General features: G+C 34.9%; 1 protein-coding gene across 3 annotated transcripts in view; it reads right to left on the reverse strand.

The window, feature by feature from the left end:
* Nucleotides 1–1,082: 1,082 nt before the first annotated feature.
* Nucleotides 1,083–21,732, reverse strand: part of GK (glycerol kinase) — a 38,219-nt gene continuing 17,569 nt past the window's right edge. The window contains exons 11-20 of one of the 3 annotated variants that reach the window (XM_026101658.2): nucleotides 20,168–20,210; nucleotides 19,416–19,496; nucleotides 17,384–17,462; nucleotides 15,426–15,522; nucleotides 13,420–13,504; nucleotides 11,268–11,388; nucleotides 9,356–9,499; nucleotides 8,225–8,305; nucleotides 4,656–4,726; nucleotides 1,083–3,556 (exon numbers count right to left, since the gene is read on the reverse strand). In XM_026101658.2, the coding sequence (XP_025957443.1) occupies nucleotides 4,683–4,726; nucleotides 8,225–8,305; nucleotides 9,356–9,499; nucleotides 11,268–11,388; nucleotides 13,420–13,504; nucleotides 15,426–15,522; nucleotides 17,384–17,462; nucleotides 19,416–19,496; nucleotides 20,168–20,210 (775 nt within the window). In that variant the 3' untranslated portion in view covers nucleotides 1,083–3,556; nucleotides 4,656–4,682. Of the gene's footprint in view, nucleotides 3,557–4,655; nucleotides 4,727–6,601; nucleotides 6,689–8,224; nucleotides 8,306–9,355; nucleotides 9,500–11,267; nucleotides 11,389–13,419; nucleotides 13,505–15,425; nucleotides 15,523–17,383; nucleotides 17,463–19,415; nucleotides 19,497–20,167; nucleotides 20,211–21,732 lie in introns of all 3 variants that reach the window. The other 2 variants (XM_026101657.2, XM_026101659.2) reach the window with 2 other exon arrangements.

Below are 21,732 nucleotides of genomic sequence, written 5' to 3' on the forward strand. Positions count from 1 at the left end.
CATTCCAATAGCAACAGATTCAGGCTTCTTTAGATGGGAAGATTATTGGATGTAGGCATGGTTATTAAAAAGTTTATTTGCATACGCTTCCAATACTAGATGAGACATTATATTAACTTCTGTTGAAAAGCATTTGTTTATACAAGTGAATAAAACTTCATATCAAATTAAGTTTAATTATCTGTATTAATTAGATTAATACTCTTTTGTTCTCATAATTCTCCTGAAGTTTCAGTATGCTCTTGTAAACACAGCTGAGGGCAAGACTCTAATTTTGCCATTTGAAAGGAAAACTTTAAAACCTCACAAGCAGAGGTGGAAGTCTGGTATTGAGTAATAATGTGTTAGCCAAATTTCTGTGATAATTTACATAATATTTAAGTGATTTGTTTCTGGCTCACAATAATTGATTTTGATATATGGGACTACTGACTTCTTAAAGACTATGGCTGAAGGCTATAATTATATAATAAGGTATAATTATGCAGGAGTAGATGTGTAAATATGATTTTGATCCATGTACAGACAAAACAAAAGAATCTGGCAGGCACACTGTGTAAATGTATCCTTTTGGGAGGGGGGGATTTTGAAGGCAGTTGCTGTATACACATACCCCCTATTCTGTTTTTTTAAAAATAGAAATTTCAGATGTTTCTAGGTATTGCCTCCAGCAATGTTTTCTATTTTGTTGACATTTCTCCTCCCCCCAATTCATACTAGCTTTTTAATCTTTAGCAGTATCACCGATGTTGTCTGTGACCTTCAAACCAAACCTATGGGACTGTGTCCCTCTTCATCTTCTTACTTGTATTTCCCTGCCTTTTCCTGAATAGGTGGGGGCTGAGGAAGTCTGAGTTGTTTCTAATCCAATCCATGAAACTGAATATATCAGTAAAAAACACAACCCAGTATGACATATATTTGATCCACGTACCTCAGCAAGGTAAAGCATGTGTGTGTGAGACAAAGTGGAGGTTCTATTATTTAATATGCCTCAGTGCATATTAATAGTCCATATAAAAATATTAACAAAAATGTATCTGCAAGATAACATGCAAAAATAAACTGACAAAATACACCAGTTTGTTTATTGTATTTTAATAACAAGTGAATGCATTTCTCAAGTAAGAATTTATAAATCTGGTAATATATAGAAAAAAAAAATCACAGTTTTCTATTCACAAAAGCTACTTTTCAGCAGTTCTCCCCACACACGGTTTACAATTAATTTCAACTACGTTGGTAGAAAGAGTACAGTGGTGCGATATTCTAAAAAAATACTTGCAACAGCAATTGAAAATAAAATTATGGTATTTACTCAGTGAAAAAAGTAATAGGAATTGTGTTTCTCAGTAAAAGATACATCAGAAAAAGCAGCAAAAAATCTCCCTCCTGAATAATACACGCTACTTTTTTCCCTTGCCACATACACCACTGGCAAAGGCAACACTATCCCAGTTTCACTACTTCAGTATTTTTGGCAAGAAGTCATACTCAGAAGTCCATTTTTTCAGGTGTGTGCTGCCCTTGACCTGTGCACTCCAAAGGCTGCTGTTACTCCTGTTCCTTGGTGTAAGATGGGATCATCAACAGCTCAGAGAAAAGGTAAGGAGTATAAACATTTTTCTAAAGATTCATGTTCATTTTTCACGCTTTATTCACCTCTCCATAAAAACTGGAAACCCAGAAGTTTCAGTTGCACCTCACATTCAGGTATTTATAGGAGTTGTGGGATTAGAATGTTGGTGTTATATTTTCACCCGTGCATAAAAATCCCCTCAGCTGAATTTATACATGCAGCCACAGGAGGAATATATTCCTTCTCTAACTTCTTAATTAAAAGTCACATTTTCAAAGGTCATTGCACTTGATAACAAAAAGGCAATTAATATGCATTTGATATTAAATATATTGTACAGACCTGAATTTCTGTGCAATCCATTGCTTCAGACACACATATATTTAACATTTCTTTTAAAACTAAACCGCTATTTACAGTTGAATGAAGAAAAACAAACTTAGTCAAAGAATAACTTTTTTTCTTAAGACAAAAATCTTTAAGAACAAACACGCACAAAAAACCCCACTCCCTTTAACTCCTAGTGCATTTAAATACATCTTTGTAATTTGTTTTGAAAGTCATTGTTCCCACATTTAACCTCAATATCATTCTATAGTGATCTAGTGACACTATACAAGAACACATTTTCTCTGACCTGGCCAACAAGGTTGGCATTTCTCATGCTGTTGAAACCAACCAGGAAGCTGAAGTTAAGATTATTGCCTCACTCCTTTACCTATGGAGGATCTAAAGTTTCAAGGCAGATGCAACTCAGTTTTCAAGTATGTTGAATTCCAGTGGCCCATTTCAGGTGCCAAGTACTTACAGTTCCAAGCCAGGATTTTGGGTTCACCCAGCATATCTTGGGATAACTTGCTGTTAAAACTATGGACATGGAAATCGAAAGGGAGATTTTGGTCCCTGAGATATACTAAATGAGATCAAGAACTAAAGCACTGATATTTAATCGGGAGTGGACCCTCTTTAAGGAAAATTAATTCAGCTTCAACTTTCGAAAGTTTAACATATAATCACTAAAACATCCTTAAGCAGGATGACAAAACATATGCAGTATTGGTCAAGAAAAGTACATTGTTCAGAGTAATAAGAGTTATCAGCTACAGAGGACTAAGAAGTTCTCCTTTGAATTGCATGCTGTGTCAAATTTGTCTTTCAAAACAAATACAAACAGGGAAGAACATGAAACACAGCCTTAACCAAAATGTCTATTTACTCCTACCTCTTTAAAGATACAGTTACAGGGCTTAGTGTCTTAAATACTTACTAATAGGCAAGCTGGCTACGTATGCCAGAAGCCAACCCAAACCTCCATTTAACTTTGTGATAGAGCATTTTGATAGTACTCTGGTGACCATATTTCCAACCTTTTCATTGCCAAACCAGTGGCAACGTGTGATACTGAAGATACAATTTGAGCTAGTGTTTAAAAGGTTTGTACCATTAAAGTTGTTTCAGACTTATGGCCACTAAAACAACACATCTTTGGCAAGCATAGAAATATGATAGATAATCCATAGCAGCTGGAAGAAATATTATCGGATGTTTACAAAGTTCTATAGTGCATCATTATAACTTTCTGCAGTGCATTTTATAAAGTACCAAAACCCTGGAGAGCATAGAAAAACATCTGAAATTACCCCAGAAGTTTTTTAAATGACAACTTTCTCAAACAAAGCTAGAGCTTCTGAAATTTTAAAATTTCATAATGTGAAATAGTATGATGTGAGACAGTCAACACAAATGCTTTCAGTGAAGCTGGATTTGATGGGGAAGGGAGCAAAGCAGTGATGGGGTGATGACTAAGTTTCAGTATACCACTGGGAGGTTGCTCAAGGCCTGGCAACAAATGGGTTCATGAATGGATTTAGTCACACAGTATAATCACATTGGTGGTGGAAACTCTTCATAAATAAAACAAACAAAAAAAATCAGCTGCATCCAGGTAGTCCATTAAGTAGTCTCATTTATCAGTACCTTAAATAGGAAAGAATACGTATTAGTAGCATAGAATTTGCCCTGAAACATTTATTACACTCTATAATACAGCTGAGCTATAGAAGGACTTCAGTATAACCATCCTTTGTTTTCAATCAATGCCAGAGAGGCAATAAAAAATTATATGTATCTTGTGCCACAACTGCACATATGTAAGCTAACATTCTTAAGTGTTTGAGATGTGCATATAGCAGGAGAGAAGGGACCACACTAAATAAGATGGGTAAACTTTTAACAAGTAGAAGGATTGAGGTAGAGTACTCTAAGTCTAGTATTTTCTGAATATGAGCTCAGCTTTCAGAATATGGGAAATATTACTGCAACTAACTTGGAGAACTGCATAGTGATCCCTATATATGAATTAGTTTGCAACTTGGCAATAACTATCACAACCCAAAAGACTAAAAAGGAAAAACAGAATCTTAGAAAAAACAAAGCACTAAGAGTATTTAGGTAGGAGGAATATGACATCACTACCAGCACTGACACCTTGTTCTGTGGGGATAAAGTCAAAGGACTTTAGATCCCATATATAACTAATTCTCTGTTTTTATACATCACTTGAGCCAATTTAAGCATAAACAGCACTTCTTTAAATTTGAGTCTAATAGAATAATATGATTTTCAGTCAACTCCTCTCCTTGCCCCCTCAAGAAGAGTACAGCTATACAGTAGGTTGAAATCTCTCAGGTATCCAGTTCTAAAACTAGTTTGAAAGATTGGCAAAATCTTTGCATAAGGACTCCAATTGCTACATAAAAGCTGTTTTAATAGTGAAATAAAGTAAGATATTGGTCTTTTCTTCACTGGAAAGAAAAAGAATGAAGATCATAAAAGTGCAAGTAATCGACATGATTTTGATGAAATCATGAAACGATATCATATCTTTGTATTCAGTCATCAAGTACTGCATGAAAAAGCAGTTAGTTTAGCAGTTCCCTATATTGTTTTTTTGCAACATTAGTGTTCTCTATTCTGCCACAGCAGATTTTTCCCTCACGTTTCAGCCGTTGTAAAATCATAGCCCTGCCCCAGAGAGACATGTTTAACAATAGCACTGTTGCCATGCAAGACTTACTGCTATTTCAGCACATGAAGGATGAATTCAATCCTCAGTAGATTCAATCCTCAAACTTACTATACTGATGACTGCATTGGAGTTCCAGTGTTTCATTAAAAGATAAAATGTAACAAATTAATTAATGGAGTTCCAAGATTGAAGTTAGGAGAAAAGTCTGGTCAGCTAGTTCTGTCTTTTAAAAGCAAAAGGAGATTTACCAGAGTAAATGTCTAACAGGGAAGCAGTCGTGCTCCCATCAGCAACAGAAGTTCTATATCCTAACACACAGCTGAACAAAACTACAACCTGTACATATCATCATTGATGCTAGCCCAATTTAGACATAATCATATTAAAAAAAAAAAAAAAAAAAAAAAAGGGCTGGAAATTTCTTGCAACTTCTCCTGTTCCCAAGCTTACCATGTACATTACATACTAAAACCCCTTAATAGTTATTGTTATTTGAAAACAGGAGCAAAGATTGGTTCTGAAGGCCAGAGTGAATTGAGATGAATGTGTTCTCCATTTACAGCAAAGAAAAGCACTGACAAGCTCAGGGAAAGGAGAGAAAGTCTGTTTTCCTGAGTTCCAACAGTACTAGTTTAGATATATGCGCAGGTTACTGATTAGTTGTTTTTAAAAAGCAATAAACTCAGAATTTAAGTTGCTTATCTGACCACTTAATATTGCTTGTGATATTATTGTATGTGTCAAGAACCTGACCCACAATTAACATTCAAGTTGCTTAGTTCAGCTTGTTAAAAATTTACCCACTTATTCATGGTTGGTTTTATTATGCTCTTCATAATCAAGATTGTTCTTATTTACAGATACATTCCAGAGTTAGTAAATCAATGCCAATCCATTTGTTCAGTTTGATTTTTACTGAGCATTTGATTAGTTTGATTTTAGTTCTCCTATAAGCTCAGACAGTCTCTTCATGCAAGGAAAAATACAACTGAATAGTAAATTCAGGCTAAATGACTAAAAACAAAATATAAACACATCACCATAGGAGCATGCTAGAGTCTTCAACATTCTGTTTAATTAGAAAATAAGCCCCTCCCCCCCAAGAAAACAACCACACCCAAAAAGCCCACTAAGAAGTAATAATAGCTATACTGTAAAATATTTGCTGTGGGATGATATTATAAAACACAAAAAATACAAACAAATGACATCACCATATGAACTTCTTTTTCTTACCATATGAATATGTTAATAAAATGTCTTATTTCTGGCACAAGTAACTAACACTCATCTTCAGTAAGAACCTTCTTTTAAAATAAAATATACTGTATATTAATAGGTTAAAGATGCATCTTCATTGCATATGCACACAGTCCCTTTCCCTTAAAACAGTTTTTGTGGATAGGCTTATGAAGGTTTCTTCTCTTTATACAAAATGAAATTCACTTATCCATCAAGAGCAAAGTACAAAAAGAGTATTCTATAGATTTAGTGGAAGAAGTTTTCTATCCATACAATAATTCCAAGGGGACCAGAAAAACGGGTACATGAAGCCTTTCAGGGACAGAAGAAAAGCCTTCCTTTTAGTTAAACTGGATCCTCAAAATGATTTTTAATTTTATGAGAACTACAAGACAAAGGATGGAACCTCACTCTAACACAGGCAATGTACAACTCTGCTAGGCTGCTCCAACCTATTTCCTTTTTAGAACCTGTATACAATCTGCAGTAGCTAGATGAAGGGAAGGGATATTTCAAAGTTTCATGTACATCTAACATGAATTTCATGGCATAGGATGATGAATTTGAGATGGCCTTCATTTGGCTTCCTTAAGTATTGTATGTCTAATTCACAACCTTATGAACAGTTGTGTGCATGAGCAACAAAAATGATCAGTCACTTTTGCTGAAAATAAAGATAGAAGACAAAAAACCCCAACACTTAAACTAGTGTAGATAGCTTTTAAAATAATCTCATTCAAATAAAAACTAACCTGAGACGTACTTTGCTCCGATTAACATTATCATGCTACTCATAATAAAAAAACCCAAAGGCAGACTACAGAAGATACTAGTGTCACCTGATGTCATCCAGGGGAAGGTGTTTCCAGTCAAGCAAATCAAAAGAGAAATATATATATAAATTGCAATATATGTGTTAAAAATCATATGAACAGCAAAAGTAACAAATGTAGTAACATTTGCAGAAAAGCTAAAAAAGTCTGTGCATAACCCCCCATAATAATTTGAAACAGGCTTTCATCATAAGAGTTTAAATCCAAATTTCACTGTTAGAACTATTTAGGTTGAGCCTATTTCTAGTATTCGTCAATCTTAAATGCTCCTAACAGGTGGAAACCATATTTTCAAAGTAAGAAGAAAGAAAAACATCTATTTTTTCCCCCAGTAGTAAAATAGGTAATCACTGAAGGTAGATTTTGATGAACATCCCTTTTTCACAATAGTTGAAGAGCAAGATCTAGTTTTATTTTCTGTAAGATAGAATTTTTTTATGCTTCAAAAGGAAACAAAGATAAATAGGTAAGATACACATCAGTGTGGGATTTTACGATACATAATACAGAGTTGAGATGTAAGGCTACTAAATAATAATGGACAATACTGAAAGGAATCTTGTTACTCATGCTAACCTACCTATTTGCCTTCTAGACAGGACTGAGAGAATTGTTTGTATAACCACAGTGTTAAATAAGATACTTAAATGAATATATAGGATCATAGAAGAAAAATTTTAGCTTTATCTTTCAGTAATAAAGTTAGACACTTCCATACAGCTGTAACTGGATTCTGGTGGCAGTTTACATTTTGAAGATACTTTAAAATCTTACATTTCTTATTCTAGCAGCTTATTTAGCTTAAGTGAAACAAAATTAAATGAAGATAAGGCCTACAAATGACACATAGTTTCACTCAGGCCTGAAAACTTATCCTGAAATGGTGCAGAAACATAAATTCAAATTACAGATGATAGAAGACTGCAGCTTTAATTCAAACCTGAAAGATGCAAAAGCCCTCTATTTCAAAGGAAAGATCCTGTTTAGTCCCTCATAAGTGTTTGCATATTCTCTATATGTGCACAAAAGGTCTGTGCAACTCTTTATGATAACTTCTCACTCTTAGTTCTTGTGGGTCATACAGATTTTGAGATGGTTATTTATCCCTCCTTCCTATAAAGCATATGATAAAGCAAGATATAGCAAGAAAAAAATCACAGGATGAAACTTTTCTCTTTTGCAATATGAGCGTGTAGTATAGGAAAGTTTAAGAAATCACTGCACTAACTATCTCAGCATTGTGCTGAATCTACTATTTTAGTGAGGATTTTTTTTTAAACCAATGCAATTCTGCAAAGCCTGAAGTTTAATCCTAATTAATGTCCTGTGTTTTTAGAGGCCTACAAGATGCTGCTTGTGTCTTTTCAAGAGTTAAAGCCTATCTATTTCCTGCTTTGTTTCCACAGCTCTTAAGTAATAGTTTTCAAATCAATTGAATAGACCAGTGATGGTATGAGCAGAAAAGGTCATGAATCTCAAGATTAATTACCTGAGCTAACTGGCCAATTAGCAATACTCAAACTGCATTAATCATTGGTTTACCATTTGAAGGAGCTTCAGATGTCTCCCAGCCCATAGATTTCATCACAGCTTTCTTCCATCTGGCATAACGGTATTCACTTTCTGAAATTGAGAAATCAGCAAACAGAAAAGTCTATGAATTTATATGAATACCACTACAAATATTTAAGAAGCAGAGACTACAGTCTTGGCTTTCCACACTTCTTCATACTATAGTTTGTCTGCACACACACACACACAAATGTAAAATACTGTTTTGAATAGATTAAAAGAAAATTATTCCTAGTAAGGAGAAATAAATCTTAAAAACAACTTTGTGGCTGTTCACCAATAAGCAGATTTATAAGTAGGAAGAAATGGAACAATTATTATTCACGTAGAAGCCCTCCAGTGTTGAAAATAATGACTTAAAGTATGGATTATAGCAGTAATTATAATCAAAATGGGAAGTAAAACAGAAACCTGTACAAGAAGTTAAAAAATAATTAAAGAGACAAAAATGCATTTGTCATGCATATGGGATAATTATTATGTCAAGCACATGCTTTCTTGTCTCTAGAAGCTTTTAAGAACTGATGAAAGAGTTAACTAAAAACAATGATTGGTGTAGGCTTTTTAAAGCCTAAAGAGTCTCCTAAAATTTGGTTTGACCTTTCTACCTGTGAAAACTCATAAATGTACAAGAACTTTAGGAGACACCATCTTTCTCAGTGAAAAGCTTTCAAGACTGAGAAATGAAAAGCCAACACAGGTTTCTCTGTTTTCACTTGATATAAAACAAAAGCCACTAATTGCAATGCTGGGTGCCAAGCTTTAAAAACAAAAACAACACAAAAAGCCCACATACAAACAAAAATTCACCACCCAAAGAAAATAGCACACATGCGGTTTTCCACTCCACTCCCAATGAATTATGACATTTAATTTTTTTTCCAGTCTTACTAGCCAACAAATGACCAAAATAGTAAGCAGAATGCACTGTTTCCTAAACCAAACACTGCAAAGCTGATCTTCATCATTTGTGAGGATAATTGCATAGAGCTGTTTTTATACAGCTGTTTTTATACCAGTATATATCAGAATGCAACAAAGGAAAAACCCTGATCTATTGTACATAAAATTTTAAGTTTGCAAGCTCTTAGAGGTTTTTACCCTCTGGGTTGATCTGTGGTTCAAATCGTTCACATGTCACCGCTGTCAAATCCCCAGGATTCAGACTCCAAATTCCAACTCCTTCTGCAGCTCCTGCTGCCATAGCAGCTCCTAGAGCTGTTGTTTCAGGCATTGATGGCTTTACTGGAGTAAAGCAGAAAGAAGGCATAACAGTTTTTCATGAAAGTCAATTTGATGGCATCAGACCTATATTCTTGTGTATACATCTAGAGTGATTTATATTTTATGTAACTGTAATATATTATGTAAGCTTCCCTTAGGTTTATCATCTGCAAATCATATTTTATTACCAATCACATGGTTTGACACTAACTTCACCTCTGAGTCTTCCAAGTCTCTGAAATACGTTGGATCACCACTTCCTCCAAGAGAGAATCATCTAATTGACCCGTTTTCATACCATATGTATGGCTGCTGACTTCAACCACCAATTTCCTGTTAATAATGAGATATTTTGTTGTCCTCTCTCTCCCTCCCCAAAGCAGTGATCACCGGCTTGTTAGTCTTGTTCCTGCACTCTAGATACTTTATTTTATTAAAAGCATTTACACCTAGAAAAGAAGTCTTAAAAGAGGTTATATACCTGTACCTTCTAGTTTGTTCACTTTTCACAGACACTGCAGAAGATCATCCTACCCTCAAGATGTTAGTGGTATATCTGTTCCATTAACTCTTGAACTGCCCCCTTCTCTGCTTCAGGCAGAAGATCCTTTAAAAGCTGATTTTATTGATCATGTCCTTTTATCTGGTTACTATTAAGCACTGATAATGTGAGCCTTGTGTATCATCTATCGATAAAAGCAAGCTATAATCTCTATGGAGTTAATAACTTTTCACTGGCTATTACTGAAGTGTCTCATATGTTTATGCTTAAGAGACATCATGATGTTTTTCTGAATAATTTTCCAGCAGCTGCATATTAGGTGACATCAGGCAAGATTAGTACTTTTATACAAAAAATCATCATTCATCAGTATAGCTGAGGATGTATAATATCCTGATGTTACTCAGTGACATACTGCATCCTTAAGAATGCTAATGTATAACTTACATTATTCATCAACTCTATATCTGCCAGACATATTAAAATATATCTTGAGAAAGATGCATGCTTTTCACTGATACTAAAATACTCCAGTCACACTTTTCAAGTGGAGTCTTTAAAAAGCCATACACGCTGTGCATTGAAACACATCCTTCAAAAGCTAAAAAGCCTTATCATCATTCCAGGGACTTTCTATGAAAGAGGTGTTGTACAATCATTTGTAAAATGCTTGCATTGCTGTTGTGTCAAAATAATGGCTTTGTAAAATGTTATTTGCCTCTGAGAGGCAAGCAGAGAGGAACAACTCTAACTGGGTTTGTATTTCATATTATTATTGCTGTTCTAGGAGAAACAGAGTGGTCAGTGTGTTTTGCGGGTCTCTTTCTTTACTTGTAAATGAGATCAAAGGTTTGTGAAGGCAAAGGGGAAAAAAAAGGGTATTTGCTATTTGCTGAAATGCTTACTCAAAAACATGAGCAGTGGAGGTGCAAAGTTGTGGTTTAACTCTGCATAAGATTCTCAGGGCCAACATGCTGCAGTAGAGCATTAATTTCACTGATTTTAGAAGATATTAGATGATTAGGAATTGATATGATAACTTCAAAGTTCAATGCACTCATATTTCAACAAGAGAAACAAGAGTCAACGATTCACTAGATTCACTAGAAAAATCATTCTCAACATTTGATGTAAGATCCAGTAACTTTTTGTGTAAAAAGAACATTCACCAGTAGCAGTAAAAGACCATCAAGAAAAAAAAAACAGCTGACTGGTCCTCATTAGCCATTACAAGTCAATGTTTTTTTTCACCTTTAGAAAGAAAACTTTCTTGTACTTTCATCTTACCTACTGGAATACAGAGAATGTCTGACTGGAGTTGCATGAGAACTTTGTTATTGGTCATTCCTCCATCTACTTGCAACTGGCTTAGTGGTATCCCGCAGTCCTTGTTCATAGCGTCTAAAATCTTAAGTAAGATTAATATATGTTATGGCTGAATTATAGAGAAATCTATGAAATCCTCTGCGTATAAAACACTGATAAGTCAGTGTTTGCTAAAGAGTGTAAGTTAAATAATTATCTCCCCCCAAAATACAACTTCAAATTCTATTCATCAAGAGGGAAAGATGGAACTAGTGATGGTACAGATTTGTTTAATATAGAGCAAGTGCATTCAGTTTATTTCAGAAATCTTAGTGCAGGAAATATTTTTCCTCTGATGCTATAAACCTAGCCCTATATGTTTCTTATAAGGTCTGAGAAGAACTTTGAAAAAAAGCTGATGGCAACTTACTAGGCAGAAGAAGACAACTACAGCCTTCATCAAAGCTGACCTAGGAAGAAGTATTCCTGAATGGAGTCCTTTAGCTGACTACAAGTTGTCTACTTGTCTACTTTCTCTAATTAGATACATTAAAGAATGGTGAAATTACATTGTTTGAACTGGCAATCTGGAAGACAGTTCAGTAGGAACTGCTGAACACTCAACAGTTTTGAAAGAGCAATCTCTTCAGATTTTTTTATTAGTCAGTGAAAATTGAGAATTTTACATTTCATTAGACTGTAAGAATAAACTGTTAGTGTAATTGTTGGTAAAATTCTGATTCCTTCTTTTGAGCATGGTGGATAGCTGAAAATATGTGGAAAGTGCAAGGGATAACTAAGAGCAGAGTATTTAATTCACTGATACCTATCAATATGCTTTTTAATATATCTATAACATGAGAAATTGTTTCAGAAAAGATAGAACTAACAATATACCTTTGAAAAATGCACAAATGTTTTATCTGTGTCACTAGGAGTTAATCTACTGATTTAGGTGTGCCTAGTAGATCTATTCAGGTGCTCCTATAATTATAATAAAAGCACATTGACTAAAGTATGAGAAAGTATTAGACTGGTTCAAATGGTTAACTTCACCCTCAGGCTGAAAGCTTTTTTCCCCCTCTCCTACTCTCAGCCACATGACCTGCCTCTTTTTCTGACATTTGCTTCATTGAGCTGTCACATGAGAGGGAATGGATGGGAGGAGAAATAAGGAAAGAGAGGAACAGACAGCAAACTGGGCAATCAGGTCAGTCCCCTGTAACTTCAGCCTCATTTCTGGTATCAGAGATATACACTACTTGCAAGCTCCTTCATGGCTTTCTGAGGACTCAGAGCCATCTAGCACACCTTCAAAAGCAGATGCCTGGGTGAAGTTTCTGGCTGTCTTTTCCGTGGAAGTACTCCTTGCTCTGCTCTTTGTCACTACAGAATTACTAAGCTGCTTTCCTCTTCTCACACAGATTTAGCTGGGTATTATTTTAAACTTCAGTGTTAATAATCACATCAGTTTAAAAACATGCAATCAAATCAAGGTTTGACTGTTACATTTTGGGGTCTAGAACTGCCATTTTCTCCTCTATTTGTACAGAACACAAGAAGGAGCATAAATTAATAGGGAGTGGTGATATAACCATTTCTTAATGCCCAGAACATAGAGGTCCCCTTTGATTTGGTGGAAAGATTCACTTCTTCACTGAGAATTTTGGTTTGCTTTTGCAGAATGCTAGCAAAGGCAATAAAAAACCCATTTTTGTTCTTGGGTATCAATACAAGCCATCTCTGTCACAGCAGACAGTATAAACTGTAGTCTCACATGTTGTAGAACAAATGCAACTTTTTAGTTATGGTATTGGCTTTGCCATTGGATTGCTTCCATGTTTTGCCTCTCATGATATTCACAAAATATGCTCACCTTATTTTAACAGGTGATAAAAAGCAACATTGCCCAAGTAAATAATGTACCAGCCAACCAGATCATTGTGGCCAAGTCCATAGAAACAATTCTTCAACATTAGCATCATATAAAGAGAAAAATAGTATCCAAACATAATATAAAGTATATCATTAATCTTCATTAAGTCTTTTCAATCCTCTATTTCTGAAGAGTTACAGTTCTTGCTGTCATTCTAATTTACAATGAACTTCTTATTAAGACCTAATTTGTCTTTACCTCTCGTGTTTGAAAGCAGACAGCTTCTAGTGCAGCAAAGGCGATGTGATTTTTATTTGTAAACTGAGTAAGGCCACAGATAATACTGTTGAAGAGAAAGAAAAGAAAAATGCAAGTTAGTTAGAACACACATCTTTACTAGAAAATATTTCAGACCTAGGCCTTATAGTTAAAAACTCTTTCAGTTCCACTGTATGAGGAATGCTTTTTAATATTAAAAAGCTTGCTTCTTTTTAATCTAAACTCTTTTCTTTCTGTAATAAGCTGTCTGCCTGACAAACATATTTTCAGTGCCCATTCAACACAGTTCATTTCCATAAATTAAAATTTTATTGCCAATTTGCATGCAAATGGGTGCATATCCACACGCACACACACACGCACACATATTCTAGTTGTTCTTCCTTTAATAAAGGAGAGTGCATTAACTAGGCTGATTTTTCTTTAAAAAAAGTAATCTCACCTATCACTAAATCTTATCAAATTCTCTTACACATTTGGTTCCTGAGGAAAAGCCCTACTGGGTCAGTGACATGCTCTAAATGCTTAAAGTTGTTATCAGATCTATTCTGAATACTAGTTGCTTCAGCACCTTCAAAGAGAATTTTGGATATAGAAATTATGCTACTTCTACCCATGAGTGAGCTGGATTCAGTCAATGTATTCTGAACTGCAGAGCAAATGATCATCCTTTTATTCTATTTCCATATCTGAAGGATACATTAACATAGTACAAAGAAATGCAGCTTTATTTGGTGCTGGATACATGCAATATCAAAGATATTAAAGGACATTTTTGGTTGTTGCCATTCCAAAAATCAGTTTTTAAAAGCCAAAGAGTTAAGCACTGTGGTCTGAAAAATCATAAAAAAAGATAAGACAAAGATTTTTTTTCTGTAACTACAAAAAGTACCTAAATTCTAAAGATGAGACCACTCAAAATCTTGGTAACTGGATAGCTTTTAAGATTTTTTTTTCATTCTACCAAAGTTATATTTACACATCTTATGCTTCTGTAACTCTTACGGCATGGTCTGATTCCAGCAACAGTAGGCAAACTCACAATAGCAGAAAATACAAATAGAAGGATATTGTTTGAACTAGTAGTTCTAACTATTACCAGTTAGTTAAGTCTTAATCACCAGGAAAGTTGTTGGAAGGGATTGTCCTGAAGAGTGTTTAATAGACTGGAAAGTAAAGGAGAGCTGGACTTATGGTGGGGGGGGGAGGGAGGGAGAGAGAAGAAGGGAGAGAGAACAAGAGGGGAAGGAATTAAGTAGCCTGTATCTACTAGTAAATATGATAGTGAAAGAGCAGTAACAGGGAACTGAGCTCAGAAAAATTAATCAGCATTACATTCTTCACTTTCTACTTTTGTTGCCTGACAGATCACAGGTATGCACCCTTTTCTTTCTCTTTCATGAGATTAAAATCCTTTCAGAACCACAAAAATGTGAAGAAAAAAAAAAGCAACACCCTCAGTAGTGAGAATAATAGAACTATCCTGTAATCGTCCTCCAAAATCCACAGCTCAGTGCAAATGGTATCCCTGATAACTCCCCATATTTTTGTTTAGGGGAAGTAGCTGGGCTAGCTAATTCTAGTCCTTTCTATCACAGCAAAAATCTTTCTTGGGAAAAGATACTTTGTATAGTCATTCATCTTTCTCAAGATTGGTAGTTTTCCATAATTTCATAATAAGACTTAATTTTAGTGAGGGTTGGATGTATACAGCCTGTGTTAATGAAGTATTACACCTCCTTTTTACTAGAACTTTCTTCCTGTGAAGGCTGAGTTTCCACTGCTCCTCCTTTTTCTCCCAGCAGCTGTTGCTATTTTGAATACAAGCATCCCCTGTTTCTCTGTTGAAGATATCACAGGGAATGAGGTATCCTGACACACCAAAGGAGCAAAAAAAGCAGAGTGCACAAAACTGGAGGGATCAGTGTCAGTCTTTGCAAATAATTAAATCTTCCTGCAAATGCAGTGTTTAATCAGATCCTTACCCCCTTGCACTGGGTTCCCAGTATGGTGCATACAGTCCTGAAAATGCTGGCACAAAGTAGCAGCCATAAGAAGTCCCCGCTTCTGCAGCCAGTTTTTCTAGTGCACACACACACACACAAACAGTCTTTACATAGCTTTTCACAACTGTACCAGCACTTAAATATGACCCTTAACATGTTATTATTTAAATAGGGAATATTTCAGAATATGTAAGGTAGCTACAAAAATAACCAAGCCATATACAACTAGAAAATACAACTAACTCTGACATTCTGCTCATTAACTATTTATCCATTTGCAGCATTGTAAGTGGAAGATGGGGCATAAGGGACTGTGGGATATGTAAAATGAAAAAATCAAAAACCAAAATTGTGTGTTCAATATGCTGACCTAGATTCTGTGAGGTTTTCAAAGGGTATCCTTCAAAGCTGTCCAAAAGGTCACACTTTACTTGCATGTAAGTCAATGCAAGCAAAGGAAACTGGATCAAGACCAAAGGGAGTTAAGAACTAAACTCCCATTAATTTCAAATGGATTTAGAACTCTAAATTTGCAGCTTAAGTATATAATTACAAGCCCAGCGACAAGGAAATCTGAAGTTTCTTAATGCCTGAGTAATAACTTTGGATATCTGAGTTCCCCAATATTAAAATATTTATAATTATAAAGTTATGTTAAAATATGCAGAACTGCAAAAGCAGTAAGGTATGTGGCTCTTTCCTAAATTATATAACAAGACAAGAACATATTTTTTTTTTGTTTTTATAAATTTCTTCTATTTGTATGGATCAAAGCATAGCAATAAAGAGAGGTAGGAAAACTTATCCAAAAAGTCTGTGAGCTGACATTTTGCTTCAAAAGGCACATTCACACAGACTCCACTTAAAGAAAAGGAGTGAAGAGAGAAGGAAGACCTGTTCAGAGAAATGGTGACAGATTCCCACCTGATTTTAATAACACCAACAAGATTAAAGTGCTTGAATCCCAAACCTTTCAAATGTTTAGTCAAACTTACGAAGCCAATAGGTACCATAGTGTTTCAACAACTGGAAATTTCTAGTGACAATGGTATATATGCCTCCATATGAATTTGTGAAGCTTTATACTAGAAAAACTGCTTGATGGTCTCAGTTTTTGCTTGGTTTTTGAAGTTGTAAGTCAAATTTGAGTTCTAAATATTTCCACTTTTGAATAAGATATTTAGAATATTAAAAAATGTAGTCAATTTCCTACATCACATTATACCAGTCACTTTCAAACTGAGACTTGCATGTTTCTGAAAGTTTTCTCTTTTCAAACTTTTTTGCATTCCTATTTTCTATAACATTACACATCAGCTCGTTTCAAGTTCAGCTCAAGAAGAAAACATCAGCTACTGAAATTCCAAAGGATTATGATATTCTTAGCCAAAAGAGATTATATCATCACCCACAATTCCATTAAAGAGATAGCTTTGCAAATTGAGGTCTTCAACTGCCTCAATGTATACAAATTCTTCTACATAGATGATTGCATGTTTAGGGTCTCAGGTCCTCCCGTTTATGATAGGAATGAGTATATTGGTTTAGGATCCAATTTTCACTGGGTTCCATAGATGAGACTTACATACTCTTGGCTTTGGAAATTCAGTATTTTATGAAACCAGAAAATACACCATAAGTGTAATAATACCTTCCTGGATGTCTATTTGCTAGAGAAACTGCTAAAAATTATGAACTGCAATAGAACAAAGCTGACAATGGATTTCAAAGACCTTAGTGAAATGCTGTATAAAATACATATGTCAATAAACAGTGATTTCATCAATGAAAAATGAATTATTTGAACACAGCAAAATATATGTATCTTGCAGTTTCTCCTTACTTGAATATTTTGAGCTTTTACTCAACATTAGAGACATCAAGACGGGTGAAAAGAAAACCTAAAAAATTAACAGCTCCAAATTGTGAACACTCACCAACTTCCTGTGAAGTCCTAACAATACCTAGATTGTCTCTCAGCCAACGAACAACAGCACCAGCTATTGCAACAGATCCCTAAAGGAAACAAAATCACTACAAGATTAGGAGACAACAACTGCCAGCATCATGTTCATTTTTACCGGACTGGAGAGGAGAGGCAGTTGCAGCCTCCAACTCCAGGATGATAGTAAGCACTCCCAAGAATGCTCATAACCATGAGTTTCTTGGCAGCTGGAGGCTGCCATATAAGAATAGCAGCCTGTTATTCAGGATCCCTGTAAAAAAAGATGCCTATCGCCCAATTTTTCCCTTGGAGGGGAGTTACCATGACACTTGCTAAGCAGTTTTCTTGCTCCCTCTAATTTAGGTCTTCTCCTGAATATACAATGATGAGGTTCAGTAGCCTCAGTCTTCTTTTTCTGACAAATTAAGATTTTTATGCTTTGATTTAAAAAATGAGACTCATTATGTGGTTGAGTTCTTCAAATGCTACAGTGTAACTACAAATGCATAGAAAGACAAAGAAAATTTAGGCATTGGCATTTGCCAGCGAAATTCTCCAGCTGCCTCAGCAAATGGCTCCGAATGCCCCCATCATATCACAGATGAATGGCATGGCTTCCATCTCACACCAAAGTCCAAATGGACTCCTCAACAAGACAGTCCCTAGTCTCCTAGGCTAAGCTTTAATGAAAACAGAAGCAGTACTGTATTTTCATTCAAAGCCATCACTAGAAGGAGGCAAGGGTGTTTGCTAACCAGCTAATTATAAGTTGCAAGATATGGGCTTAATTAAAAGGAAAAGCTGAATCCATATTTCTTGCCTCTGTCAGAAGTGTCTCAGCCACCAGACTGTGGACCATTCTAGTCTGGATGCAGGAGAAGGCAGTATTCAACACCTTCTGCTGAAGCTATTTCTTCAGACAGCATAATTAAGGACTTGGAGATGAGGAAGAAACAGAGTGTGCATGTGCATGCCTGAGCATGTGGAAGTACGAATCATTCTCAAGATAGTTCTAGTTCTCACTTCAAGAACATGGATTCAACAACAGCAACAACAACAAAACAACAAACAAAAACATCCAAAGTTTGCCAGAATGTGGCAAATGCAAATTCAGCTTTCCTTAGGGAAGGAAAAGGAAATGAACAGAGTCTCTCACATTCCACAAGAGTACTGTAACCCACCAATTATTGTCTGGTTGACATGGAAAAATGAGCTCATTACAAAAGCTCAAGGGCAGACAATTCAATAAGTGTGTTTTGAGAATAACTAATAGATTAAGTCCACTAAGCAAGATAGAAGGAAAAATACTTATTCTACAAATCCCAATGAAGCTTTGGTGCAAAATAGCTGCTGAGCTGCTCTGTGCTTCAGAATCAGAGCTTTAAACTCATGAAACCTGAAGTTAAAGGAGTACAAATCCAATTACCTACAGAACTTGGATGTCCTCCGAGTTGTGGGGAGAACTGAGGAACTAGATTCTGGAAGTAGGCACCTAAGTTTTAGTAGCTCAAAAGAGCTCAATTATTAGATGGTTCTTGTCTCAAGAATTTGATTGAGTTTTTAAAAAGTTAGAAATAAAATCCATTAGACTAAAGTAAAAGCCAAAGACATCTAATCACACTTTTTATTATGAGAGAGGGTAACTGAGTACTTTCTTTTTTCCCTTTTTTAACAAAATCTTAGTATAGAATTCTTATCCGCCAGTCAGATTTGAAATACTGCATAGCAGAAAAAATATTTTAGCTATAATGGTCCAGAAATATAAATGATACAATGTAGAAATATTTTTATTTCATCAGGTGATTCAGATTGGAGGTAGAGATGGGATAATCAAAACCACACGTAAGCCTTGAAGCACTCAAGCTCTAATACAAATCTATTTAAATTTCTATGCACCTGAATGGTTTCTCTAAAGATAACAAAAAGATACTAGAAAACAGTAGTAAGGAAGAATAAGTATCACTAATAATATGTATGTAAGATAGTATGTATCACTATAAAAAGGAAGAAATTACCATACTTACTTCTAGTGCGTAACAAACAGGTTTGTCTCTGCCCAGTTTGTAAGCTATTGTGGTTAGAAGACCATGCTCAGAAAACACAGACTAAAAGGGGAAGGGGAAAGGAAAGGTAAACCATGAACAGAGGCAGAATATATATATAAATAAATATATTCAAATGACAATAAACAAGAGAGAAAACCTTTACTGAAACAAATTTGAAATAAGAGTTTCAACAAAATAAATGATCTAGCACTCTAAATAAGCACCTAAGCTAGACTCCTCAGCTAATTCTTGTTTCCACAAGTGGCCACAGATCTTTCCAGACTCTTAATAGCAAAGAACTGGGGTTCTTTAGAAGGACATATGAATAAGAAGGAAGCCAAAGCTTTCCATTATTTATTCAACTACTACTACTACAGGGAACAAATGGGAAAAAACAAAGGGCAGAAATGAAGTAACCAAGTCAAGGAGAAAAGCATGTGGTTAAGTAACACAACACTCAGCACTTCTTGGGTGAGGTTAAGAAACATATATAAGCAAAGAGTGAGAAACTTGTTATGGAAAGTTCATTTTGGAAACTATGAAATTGAGTCTTAAACATCTTGAACAAACTATTATTTTCCATTATTTTGGATTACAATATGCACTTTTCCTTACCTATAGCAATATAGTTGCTGCTAATAAGATTAAGAAAGTCTGATTTACAGTTGTATACAAGTACTTAAAAGGAAATTGTTAAAAACAAGTGAACAACTGAAAAAAATGCAACTAACCTTCTGACCTGTATTGCACAGTAAGAAACATCCTGTTCCATACCTAGAGTGAAAGAAAAGGAAAGTTAAAAACAATGTGTTTAAAAGATAACCAATTACTGTAGTTCATGTAACCATGACTCCACTGCAGAGGATCAAGACACCACTTTTTTTCCCCTTGGAGGCTATGCAACCACTAACTCATCATAAAACCTTCTTCTAAAAGTTGATCCAAATGTAGGCTTTAGCTGAAAGATCTAATCCCACTCTTCTTTCCCTGGCTGACTATTTCTCGTCTAGTCACTGGATCAAGGAACACTAGGGCTGAAAACTAAGATGGAATTCCTTTTCGGTGGCAGTGTTTACTTACTTCAATTTAAGCTGATTATGAAGGCCACTTTATAAAATAAGAACGGTACAAAAGTAAAACGGGTAAAATTTAAGAAACTTTGTTCCTGTCACAAAGAAATGATTTTTTTTATAAAAATATTCTGTTGAAATATTTCTAAAAATTCCATTTTTCTCGTTTGAAGACCATATCACAAGTATGTGTGCATACACACACATACAAGGACACAATTTAATAAGAGGAATGTAAAAAAACCTCATAATCCACTCTAACTTATTCTAAATAATTGTTTCTCACTATTTTTAGTGCCCTGAAAAGCAGTAGCTTAAAATATTACTGAGAAAACCTTCAGGTATATTTGGAGAGAAGAAAAGATAACATTGTATCACAAATAGGTTAAAAAACTCTCATCCAGCATTGAACTTCTAGTTTTTGGTTTTGCTGCACTTTTTTCCAAAGATTTCTTGTGTTATAAATACACTTTGTCACAATATTCACGTTTGTTTTATTGAAATGCAAGGCCACTAACTATTAAACTATTAAATTTGTATATAAATGTAAAAGGTAAAGTGAAAGTTAATTAGCAACAAGTATAGATTAATGTGTAATTAAATCTGTGAAAGTCCAATCCTGCGTATGTACCTACACGCTCAGTTAAGCACATGATTGTAAATGGAACAATAAGTCATTTAAACAGAGAGCTCTTCCTCAAATAAATGTTTGATTATACCAGTTCCCTGACTTAACTCATCAGATATTTTAAACAAGGGACATTAAGAGGTTGAGAACTAGAAAAATCAGATTTAAAAGTCTCCATGTTAAGCTAGACACAGAACCAAAACCAAGTGCTGGAACCTAAATGAATCCTTCCAATCTAGCAATGCTGCATGTTTCTTGTCATTCATGTCTATGCAATCTAACTTACATGGCCTACTGTATATGGTTAGCTTCAGGTCACTGAAGTTAAATATTGACAACTGCTTTAGTCTGTGTTTTGGAGAATTTTAAAATGCAAAAACCTCCTGTCACATAGAGATGATTCCTCACAATTACTTTGTTCCAAAATTTGCCTCACAAACAATTTAATATCTTCAGTATTTTATATGAAAGTCAGAACACTGTTTACTTTGTAGGTCAACACAGTCAAAAGGTAGAGTTGTAGTTATGTGGTAAGTACAAAAGCATTTTGCAGTTAGATTGAAAGAGAACACAGGATTTAATTCAAAACAGAACAGTG

Source organism: Dromaius novaehollandiae, chromosome 1 (genome assembly GCF_036370855.1).
Source record: "Dromaius novaehollandiae isolate bDroNov1 chromosome 1, bDroNov1.hap1, whole genome shotgun sequence".
Taxonomy (NCBI): domain Eukaryota; kingdom Metazoa; phylum Chordata; class Aves; order Casuariiformes; family Dromaiidae; genus Dromaius; species Dromaius novaehollandiae.